The sequence below is a fragment of the Eptatretus burgeri genome, chromosome 10 (assembly GCF_056783735.1).
Source record: "Eptatretus burgeri isolate ZD-2024b chromosome 10, Ebu_testis_v1, whole genome shotgun sequence".
NCBI classification, from domain to species: domain Eukaryota; kingdom Metazoa; phylum Chordata; class Myxini; order Myxiniformes; family Myxinidae; genus Eptatretus; species Eptatretus burgeri.
In genome coordinates this window covers 70,511,949-70,522,982 of record NC_140970.1, presented here as the reverse complement: position 1 = coordinate 70,522,982, position 11,034 = coordinate 70,511,949, and the positions used below count along the sequence as shown (strand labels likewise).

Here is an 11,034-nt window from a genome sequence, read left to right as displayed (position 1 = left end):
GGGGAATGACAAAAATACGCATTGTGCAAAATGCAAGTGGCACTATGGAACGCCAAGACTTCCCAAACATTGTCGGCATGTCCAGTAAGTGCCACAGCAATTTCATAGGGATCGTGTGATGGCGAGTCGAGTCTTTAGTGTGCAAGCTTGGTATTATAATCGAGATATATATGTATGTATATACAGTATATATACTGTATATACAGTATATATACTGTATATACAGTATATATATATATATATATATATATATATATATATATATATATATATATATATGGATATACAGTATATGAGGCGCCTCGAGGAGGAGTAATGTAAGGGCCACATCGGCTAAATTTTGTAGTTAATGCCATATAGCACTATTTTAACCCTTCCTCGATCATCCAAGCCTATCATCATCATATTATTAAAAAATGTCGCTTACATCACTCCTCGCCGGGCCATATATATATATATATATATATATATATATATATATATATATATATATATATATATATATATATATATATATATATATATATATATATCTGGAAAAAAATTAAGACACCACTGCAAAATTATCAGTTTTTCTGGTTTTACTATTTATAGATATGTGTTTGAGTAAAATGAACATTTTTGTTTTATTCTATAAACTACTGACAACATTTCTCCCAAATTCCGAATAAAAATATTATCATTGAGAGCATTTATTTGCAGAAAATGACAACTGGTCAAAATATCAAAGATTCAGTGTTTTCAGACCTCAAATAATACAAACAAAACAAGTTCATATTCATTTTTAAACAACACAAGACTAATGTTTTAACTTAGGAAGAGTTCAGAAATCATTATCTTGTATTTAGATCCCAAAGAGTGGTAGCATTTCAAGTCTTCAAAATAAACCCAACTTTCCAAGTCTCCAAGGTATAACCACATTCCTGTTGAGTTTCCAAGATATGTATCACATTGTGAGTTATCAAGCCAGAACCCACATTTCAAGTCTCCAAAAATATAACCATCTATCCAAGACTCCAAGGTAGAATCACAATTTCCAGAAATATAGTGGGTTTCAGTGATAGATCTCACATAGTATAACTGTGGATCATCTAGGAAATCTCCATTTTTCCAATTTTGATAGGTTTCGGTGATAGATCTCACATAGTATAACTGTGGATCATCAAGGAAAACTCCATTTTTCCAATTTTTATGGGTTTCAGTGATAGATCTCACATAGTATAACTGTGGATCATCAAGGAAAACTCCATTTTTCAAAATGTCTGAAAATTGTGAGTCTCCAAGGTAAAACTTGTATTCTGGCTCATCAAGGTATAACTTGTTCAGGGGGTATTGTCTTGATAACTCACAATGAGTACTATTGTTGCAAAACTCTTTTTCAGGACTTTGCTGGTCTCCAAGGTATAACTCTTTGGTTGAATCATCAAGGACGAACTCATTCTGTGGGTCTTGGTCGCTCATATGGTCTTCAACCAAGCCAACAATTTCGCTCCAAGTTGTAGCAAAAGCAGTATTTTCATTTCGTATTTCAGATACAATTTCCTGTGAGAGAAAATAATAATGTATTAATTAAGTTATTTAATTATTAAATGAGTATGCTTCAATCAAAGTTTGAAAATAGGAAAATAAAAATCTTACCTCAATGGATAAGAGGTTTGAATCCAGTTCATCAACTTGAAGGTTTAGTTCCATACAAGTCAGAGAGTTCCAAGGAACCCCAAAGTCATCCCACTCAAGGTCTTGCTCGCTCATAAGGTCTTCAACCAAGCCAACAATTTCACCCCAAGTTGTAGCAAAAGCGGTATTTTCATATTGCATTTCAGATACAATTTCCTGTGAGAGAAAATAATAATGTATTAATTAAGTTATTTAATTATTAAACGAGTCGATGTTTAAAAGGAACTAAAAATAGGAAAATAAAATGTTATCTCAATGGATAAGAGGTTTGAATCCAGTTCATCAACTTGAAGGTTAAGTTCCATACAAGTCAGAGAGTTCCAGGCAAGCACACAGCACACCATCACCAGCAAAAAAAAAATGTTTAAAATGGAGCCTGGGCTTGAGGCTTTTATAGGGAAAGACTGTTGGGTGTGGTTTCCTGTGGAAATTCCCTGGTGGAATTTCATAACATGCTGGAAACCATTTCATAACATGGAAACCATAGAAACTGAAACATGCTGGAATTTTCTAGTGATTTCTTTGTGAGTCAGAGATGAATTGGAAATGATGTAAGAGTAGGTGGGTGGGGCTAAGGAAAAAGTGGGCGTGGCTTATAAAAATACCTCATGAAAAGTGGGCGGGGCTTATAAAAAGTGGGCGGGGCTTAGGAAAAGTGGGCGTGGCTTATGAAAAAATACCTCGTGAAAAGTGGGCGGGGCTTATCAAAAGTGGGCGGGGCTTGGCAAAAGTGGGCGGGGCTTAACAAATAACCTGTGGCTCAGGAGGTGGTCAAACAAGAGCATTAAGAGAAGTTTATCATTTCGTAATGGCACAAAAGGGGTATCTTAAAAAATATAAAGATTCAAATGTTTTGTTTTTCAATATTTTAGATGGGGATTATTGTGCAAAGAAAATTAAACTATTGAAGGAATTTGAGAATGAACAAATCTTTATAGGTTCAATGAGTGAGCTAAACAATATGCATCGGTTATTTGATAAAGAGTGTCTCGGGGCTTAGACGTTTCAGATATTTCTTTAGAATCACCTTTAACAAATCTTTATCTTGTTGTATGGGTTATTTGAAAAGAGAGCCCCGAGGTTAAAAGGGGAGACAAATAAATATACCTTGGGATAAAAAGGGGGTTTATTTTTAAGGAAAAAAAAAAGGGAATCGCTGAAAATCCTCCATTCATTTACATAGGGAAAAGTGAGCCAGAATCAGTATATTCACCCTACTAATATATATATATATATATATATATATATATATATATATATATATATATATATATATATATATATATATATATATATATATATGAATATGAATATATATATATATGAATATATATATATATATATATATATATATATATATATTGTTGTGGTTACCAGATTCGCAAACCACCATTCAGGTCCCTTAGGTGAGGTATCTCGGTAAGTACATGTGTAGTTAGGCCCAAACCCGTTGTCTAGTGGGAATACATGTCATTTATACGTGCTGCGACTCTTCAGGATAGCCGTTTTTCTTTTACTATCTTTATTTTGGACCAATCGCCACCATCACAACCACAACAACAACCACCAACCACAACGCCGCTTCACCACAACCGCCATGACCTTTACCGTCGCAACTCGCCACCATCGCATCACCGTCATCTCGCGCCACTCATGGGCACCGATGCTGGACTCGTGTAGGGCGCACGTTGAACAGCGTGTACAAAATCACGGATTTTCTGCTTCAAAAACGGATCCAAAACGACACACGCCCACTTTTTGCCGTCCAATCGGTGAGCGAGGGGCGAATTGGCCCCGCCCCCAGGGCGATCGATATATGCAAATTTGTGGATCAAAAAGCCTTCACGCCCACTTTTTCTCGGGCCAATGGGGAGCGAGTTGAAAGGTCAAAGGGAGGGGTCAAAGGCGAAGTTACGGGGGGATAAAAGGACGGTGTTCGTCAGTCAAAGGAGTCGTAAAAGTCGGAGCGAAAGAGTCAGCAGAACGGAGGCGAAGGAGTCGGAACGAGGCGAAGGAGTCGGAACAGAGAGTCAAGACTTCGCGGGCGGTGGAGCTGCTCGTCGTGTGCGTTGGAGTCGGAACGGAGGGGACGAGCTGTGGAGAGGCGGCGAGTCGGACGAAGGGTGCTCGCGTCGTGCAAGGAGCTGCGCGCCCGAGGGAGGCCGGCAGCGCGACCTGGCCGAGGTGGAGACGCTCGTCGCACATAATAAAGATCCTCTATACCCCGAGCATCAGCAACCCCCTCCTGTTTCCCCCCGCGCTGAGATAGTGCGACCAAGGGGGCCCCGTTCCCACCCCCTGCCAGGCACTGTCCACGAGGCCCGCGGGTTGCGGGGCCATCGCCGCTCCGCGTCTCATCACCAGACGGGTAGGCCCGACCAGGTCTCGGCCCCAGGCCTACCTCATTCTTGAGGGTATTTCTTTTCCTTGGTTTTGGGTATGTGTTGTCGGCGCCGTCTGTGAAGTAGAATTGTATAAGTGTTGCCGTGTGCTCGGTAGTCGGAATTAGCTCTGCACTGTGTTTTCGCTTTTATGTTTGCTTTTTGTGTAAATGGAATTGTGTTTTCTTTTTTGTGTGCATTTGGTGGAATTGTATTTGTGTGCTTTCCGTTCGTCGCGAATAAATGTGCTTTATTGTTGAACTGTTTCCCGCTTCGCTTCGTCTTTTCCTCCATTGAATCCCCATCTTGCTTCACGTAAAGGGTTGGTAGTGGGCTGAATACGCCCGATAATTAATCGAACCGTCGAGGTCGACGATAACACCGCTCGGTTATTCTGATAGTCGGAACGGGTCGCTTAAGTGGCCCGTGTCCGAAGTCGACCTGCGGCGAGGTGCGATCGCCCGGTCTACCCTCCGCGTGGGTACTTAGGTAGTTCGAATTTGGCGAGCAACCCTATCCCACGCGGGGGCTGATTGGCTCGATCGCGGTGAGACCGAAAGGTCCACCCGTGACTGGTTCCCGGCGTTAGTCCGAGAGGGTCACGACTGGATTGTCCGTCCGGTGGGCGACGTGCCGCGATTCGAGTTACGTGGCCGTCGCACGCCGGCGGGCGCGAAGACCGCAACACTGGTGTCAGGAGTGGGATGCAAATTCATCGCCCTCCTCGCGGCACTGGTATTGGAGAGCGGGACAACAGGCTCTCCTGTCTCCAGCGAAATTCACGGGAATCGGTTCAGGGGTGAGAGAAGCGACCCCCGATTCCCTCCAAATTACGAGCGAACAAATTAACCCTTCACGAGAAGCAAGATGGCGTCTCAAGGCGAGCGGGAGCCGGGGGTATTAGAAATGGATGTAGAATGTGTAGAATCCATGGTCCAGGATGGAATCCCCGAGCAGGAAATGTTGATTGTGCAGGAACACGGACTCGCCCAACTGAACCCAGGGCCCGAGGTGGGTGCGGCAGCGGCCGCGGTGTATGACACCTCCCCCCCCCTCTCCACCAAGACCCTTCCCCAACCCTTGCCGAAACGGCTCAGCTGAGTGCATCCAACATGGCCCAGCTATTCACCATGCTGGCGGCAATGAACGAAAAGATGAATGCGAAAATGATCGAAAAAATGGATGCGAATATGAAGAACGAAATGAAAGGCATGAACGAAAAGATGGATGCGAATACACAAAAAATGGATGAAAAGATGGATACAAATACAAATGAAGTGAAAACGACGATGGATGCGAATACACAACAAATAAACGAAAAGATGGATACAAAAATGAACGGAATGGAAACAAACATGAAAGAAGAAATGAAAAAGCTGCGGGGTGAGACGCAGAACATGGGCCGAAGCCTGCAGGCGGGCATGAAGGCCGTGACCGGGGAGATAAAAATGGCGACTCCACGTGTGGGAGCAAACGAGCTGGGTGGGGGTGCAACGGCTGACAGGCCCGCGGTGGAGGCGGGTGAAAAAATAATTCGTGGAACGTGTTGGGCGAGGGTCGCGACGGTGACCAAGAGGGAAAAATTAAATGGGGAGACCAAAACGTGTGAGACGAGACACGAGGTGACGACAACAGAAATAATAGTTGAGACAAGGGAGGTAAAGGGTGAAGAGTTGGCAGAGACACGGGAGATGGGAACGATAGAGGGAAGACTACACGATGAAGACGGGGTAAGTGACGCGCACGCACACACGGAGGTAGTGGAGGACAATGGGGTTGAGCTCGCGGAGCGTGCAGGGACCCGGTGCGAGCAGCGGGATGGCCTCCTCCAGGAACGAGGGGAGGGAGTATGCCCCCTTGAGGCGAGTCACGACCAGGTGAGTTCGGTCGTGCTTTGCGAGGTTGAGGGGACGAGTGCTGTGGACGGGTGCACGGAGAGCTTGGGGGGTGTAGAGGCCCCGGAGACCCTTGTGGGGACACAAATCCCCAGTGTGGTTGTCCCTGTGTGTGTGGTGCAAGGTGTGAGTGCGGCACCGTGTGTGGAAGCGACCCCGTGTGTGAGTGGTGTAGTGGCGATGGTGCCGGAGTACGTGCTTCCCAGCACGCCGTGTGTGGATGAGGCACGGAGTGTGAGTGAGGCACCGCGGGTTAGTGCCCCCGCGTGTGTGGGTGAGGCACCGTGTGTGGAAGAGACCGCGTGTGTGAGTGTCGCCGTGTGTATGAGTGAGGTACCGCGGTTGAGTGCCCCCGCGTGTATGAGTGGGGCACGGTGTGTGGATGAGGCACCGCGGGTGAGTGCCCCCGCACGCGTGAGTGAACGGCCGTGTGCAAGGTCGCTGTGTGCCAGGGAGACCGTGTGTGTGAGAGAGCGGTATGTGAGGGAGATGTCGGTTGGCATGCGGGAGCACGCAGCCGCGTCTCCCGGTGTGAGTTTAATGGAGTGGACTGTGTGCGTCGTAACACGCAGGTGTGCGTGTGTGGAATGGCGACGGAGACGGCGACAGAGGAGAGAAAGCCGAGTAGCGGCTGTAGTTGTTTCGAGGACCGTGCCGGGTTCACCCAGCAGTGAGCACGCGGTCCGTGCTGTGCAACGCACGAGACCGCCACGTGCTCGCTTGCGAGAGTGAAGTCCCGGTCCGGAAACGCACGCGGTGGATTTGCCGATCCCGCGGACGGACAAAGTTTAGGCAGGCAAACGGATTTGGACCAGACGGGTTCTCCACGCGATCGTGTGTGTTAAGCTCCAACGGGCAAAGCACATGTGTTCGCGTGGGGAACCCCTCGAGACTTGGGGCTTGTTTTTTTTTTGCGCACGGTGACGTCATGGCTGCACGTGTGGTTGGAATCCGGCAGGAGGGGTATCTCTGCCGGATGGTCCCGTCCAAGGAGGGACGAGGAACACGTGCAGCTGCATGACGTCACGGGCAGGTGCAAAGTGCGCGAGCTCTGAGTTGCCGCGCAGGTGCTGCGCATGTAAAGAAAAAAAAAAAAAAAAGAACAAGCCTCACTTTCGGGTGTACAGGATTCCTGGGCAAGGGGTGAAAGACCCCCTTACCTGGGCACAGGATGAAAACTAGTTAGGGGGAAGGGTTAGCTTAGTTAGACCGACTCCATGGGGCAGGGGTAAGTCCTCATGGAGTCCGTGGAATGGATTAGTTAGAGGGATTGTAGCCAGATTTAGGTTGGGAAATGAAATGATTTATTTGGAGACAGTGACAGACCTGTGGATGTGTAGAGGGGACGTAGTTTAGCTACGTAGTGTTAAAAGGAACGTGCTGTAGTTTAAGGGACGACGTGGGAGCACGAGTTAGTTAGGGGATGTAGTTAGAAGGATGGCAGAGTTCAGCGGTGAGTGTGTTGAAGAGTTGGTGAGTTGTGAGGCATGTGCTTGGTGAGTGAGTGAGGCCAGCGGGTCTGTGTGTGTGGAGTGAATGGGGAATGCATGGTGCGATGAGTGATTGGGGGGAGGAGTGACTCCCGCCCAAGGGACCCCGGGGTCAGTATAAAGTGAGTTAGGGGGTTAGTCAAATTGAAAAATGGAGGTCGTTTTGTTGTTGGTGGGAAAGTAGGCTCGAGACCCATTTGGAGGGGTGCAGGAGCCCTGTTGACGGGCTTGGGAGCGTGGCTGCGAAAGGTGAGTATCGCTGAGTGGGTACCCCGGGCACCAGGCTAGTCGGCCGCGGTAGGCCATGGGCCCATGGGGGGCCGGGATAGAGTAGTGGGCACGGGTGCGCCTGCTTGGTGCGGGGGCCCGGGGCGCCATTAGCCGCGTGGGCAGTGTAGTGGGCACGGGTGACCCTCGGAAAGGGGCCCGGGAGGCCGGCCTGCCACGTGTGCGTTTCAGGGGAGGTGCCATGGGGGGCACTCCCCGGTGTTAGGGAGCTGGTAGGCTCGGAGGCAGTGTAGTGCCCGGGGGTGCCATAGCGGGAGAATCGGCAGAGGGTCGTGCCTGCCAAAGGGAGTCACGTGTCCCAGCCAGGAGACCGTGTGAGGGCACGGAGCGAAAATTGGGGGGGGGGCGAGGCCCGAAATTGTAAGGACACCAACACAGGCGACGGGAATCTGGGTTGATAGAACCAATAGTTTAAGCGAGAGGCGCTTGTTGAAAGCCCCGGGGTAGTTTAACAGTTAAATGGTTAGGATAGATTAGGAGATGTACCCCTCCGCACCATCCATCCCCTCGCTGTCGTTGTGGGCCGCTGGACCCACTTGGGGTTAGATCGCCGAACTCTGGGGAGGCCATTCTGAGGCTTCGTTGGGCCTCGACACAGGACGTTAGCTCTCCCTTATTCCCCTCCGGGAAGGGAACGTAGGGGTTGGGAGTAGGCTAGGTGACAGGATAGGTTAGCCGAACAAGGACGATAAAGGGGGTTAGGGGACGATTTATAGTGGGGAAGTAAAAATAAAAACAACAAAAAAAATAAGTTGGGGCTAAATTGGGGTTTGACAAATTAAGGGAGTGGGTATGAACAGTGACAGGCAAAGGCGATAGGTGGGAGGGAGACAGGTAGGTAGGTCCGAGCCCGCCTTCCAAGTGGCCAGCACCACCGCACTCCCTCCACCAACCTCCATTGAACGGCAAAGGCTGGCCAACTTCATCGGCTGGCCGTGTTTTTCTTCAAGGCGGAGGCCGGCCAACTTCATCGGCAGCTGTTGTTTTGCTGCAAGGCCTGTGCCATCGGCTGGCCGTGTTCGCTTCGAGGCCTGTGCCGGCCTGATTCTGCGGGCTGAGTTTGCCTGCCACCTTTGCCATGCCATGCCCACTGCCCACGTTCACCAGCCCCGTTCAATTTTTGCTTTGCCCCCCCCCTGTTCATTTCCATGTGCGCCAGGATCCGCAAAGCAACAGTTTGCAAGCTGCGAGAACTGCCCTGTTGGCAGCTACAACACGGGCCTGCAGTGGCGGCCCGTGCACCGTGTTTGTGTTCATCCATCCATTCGTTGTGTTCATTGCGTGTGCCACTTGAGCTGGCACGGAGACTGCGTTGTGCAGCCCAAGCACCGTTGTGGTTCACTGAGTTCAGTTCAAAAGGGAAGGCCTTGGACTGCGTGTGAGCAGCCAGCCACGTTCCCTGTCACCTGCATTGTTTTGAGCCAGAGACTGCATGCGGGCAGCCTGGCTCCCTGCGAACTGCTTTCTTTTGCAGAGTTCAATGATCCTGGGCCATGGTTTAGTGTAAAATTTGTAAGTTAAGGTAAGATGTACTGTACATATGAGTGCGCCCCCGGCATGTATGTCTTAGCGCCGGCAATTTTATTTAAGTCGTCCGTGTGAGTGAGTTTGTTTAGATAGTTACGCAGCCCTCAGGTTATTTATTTTGGGGATACGAATACCATGAATGTCGCACTCAGGGATCCGTAGGTAAAGTGTACTAGGGGAAAACTACACATGATGGCACACGAAAATTTGACGACTCGGGACGAGTCTGTAAAAAGGGAAGGGGGTAGTGTTGTGGTTACCAGATTCGCAAACCACCATTCAGGTCCCTTAGGTGAGGTATCTCGGTAAGTACATGTGTAGTTAGGCCCAAACCCGTTGTCTAGTGGGAATACATGTCATTTATACGTGCTGCGACTCTTCAGGATAGCCGTTTTTCTTTTACTATCTTTATTTTGGACCAATCGCCACCATCACAACCACAACAACAACCACCAACCACAACGCCGCTTCACCACAACCGCCATGACCTTTACCGTCGCAACTCGCCACCATCGCATCACCGTCATCTCGCGCCACTCATGGGCACCGATGCTGGACTCGTGTAGGGCGCACGTTGAACAGCGTGTACAAAATCACGGATTTTCTGCTTCAAAAACGGATCCAAAACGACACACGCCCACTTTTTGCCGTCCAATCGGTGAGCGAGGGGCGGGTGGCCCCGCCCCAGGGCGATCGATATATGCAAATTTGTGGATCAAAAGCCTTCACGCTCGCCTTTTCTCGGGCCAATGGGGAGCGAGTTGAAAGGTCAAAGGGAGGGGGTCAAAGGCGAAGTTACGGGGGGATAAAAGGACGGTGTTCGTCAGTCAAAGGAGTCGTAAAAGTCGGAGCGAAAGAGTCAGCAGAACGGAGGCGAAGGAGTCGGAACGAGGCGAAGGAGTCGGAACAGAGAGTCAAGACTTCGCGGGCGGTGGAGCTGCTCGTCGTGTGCGTTGGAGTCGGAACGGAGGGGACGAGCTGTGGAGAGGCGGCGAGTCGGACGAAGGGTGCTCGCGTCGTGCAAGGAGCTGCGCGCCCGAGGGAGGAGGCCGGCAGCGCGACCTGGCCGAGGTGGAGACGCTCGTCGCACATAATAAAGATCCTCTATACCCCGAGCATCAGCAACCCCCTCCTGTTTCCCCCCGCGCTGAGATAGTGCGACCAAGGGGGCCCCGTTCCCACCCCCTGCCAGGCACTGTCCACGAGGCCCGCGGGTTGCGGGGCCATCGCCGCTCCGCGTCTCATCACCAGACGGGTAGGCCCGACCAGGTCTCGGCCCCAGGCCTACCTCATTCTTGAGGGTATTTCTTTTCCTTGGTTTTGGGTATGTGTTGTCGGCGCCGTCTGTGAAGTAGAATTGTATAAGTGTTGCCGTGTGCTCGGTAGTCGGAATTAGCTCTGCACTGTGTTTTCACTTTTATGTTTGCTTTTTGTGTAAATGGAATTGTGTTTTCTTTTTTGTGTGCATTTGGTGGAATTGTATTTGTGTGCTTTCCGTTCGTCGCGAATAAATGTGCTTTATTGTTGAACTGTTTCCCGCTTCGCTTCGTCTTTTCCTCCATTGAATCCCCATCTTGCTTCACGTAAAGGGTTGGTAGTGGGCTGAATACGCCCGATAATTAATCGAACCGTCGAGGTCGACGATAACACCGCTCGGTTATTCTGATAGTCGGAACGGGTCGCTTAAGTGGCCCGTGTCCGAAGTCGACCTGCGGCGAGGTGCGATCGCCCGGTCTACCCTCCGCGTGGGTACTTAGGTAGTTCGAATTTGGCGAG

At 49.5% G+C, this 11,034-nt stretch overlaps 1 protein-coding gene across 1 annotated transcript in view; it reads right to left on the bottom strand.

Annotated features, from left to right (window-relative positions):
• Positions 1–539: 539 nt before the first annotated feature.
• The window catches only part of LOC147018827 (uncharacterized), a 35,912-nt gene continuing 25,417 nt past the window's right edge, over positions 540–11,034 (bottom strand). The window contains exons 4-5 of the mRNA XM_085898875.1: positions 1,639–1,833; positions 540–1,542 (exon numbers count right to left, since the gene is read on the bottom strand). Coding sequence (XP_085755001.1) covers positions 808–1,542; positions 1,639–1,833 — 930 coding nt within the window. The 3' untranslated portion in view covers positions 540–807. The remainder of the gene's footprint in view (positions 1,543–1,638; positions 1,834–11,034) is intronic.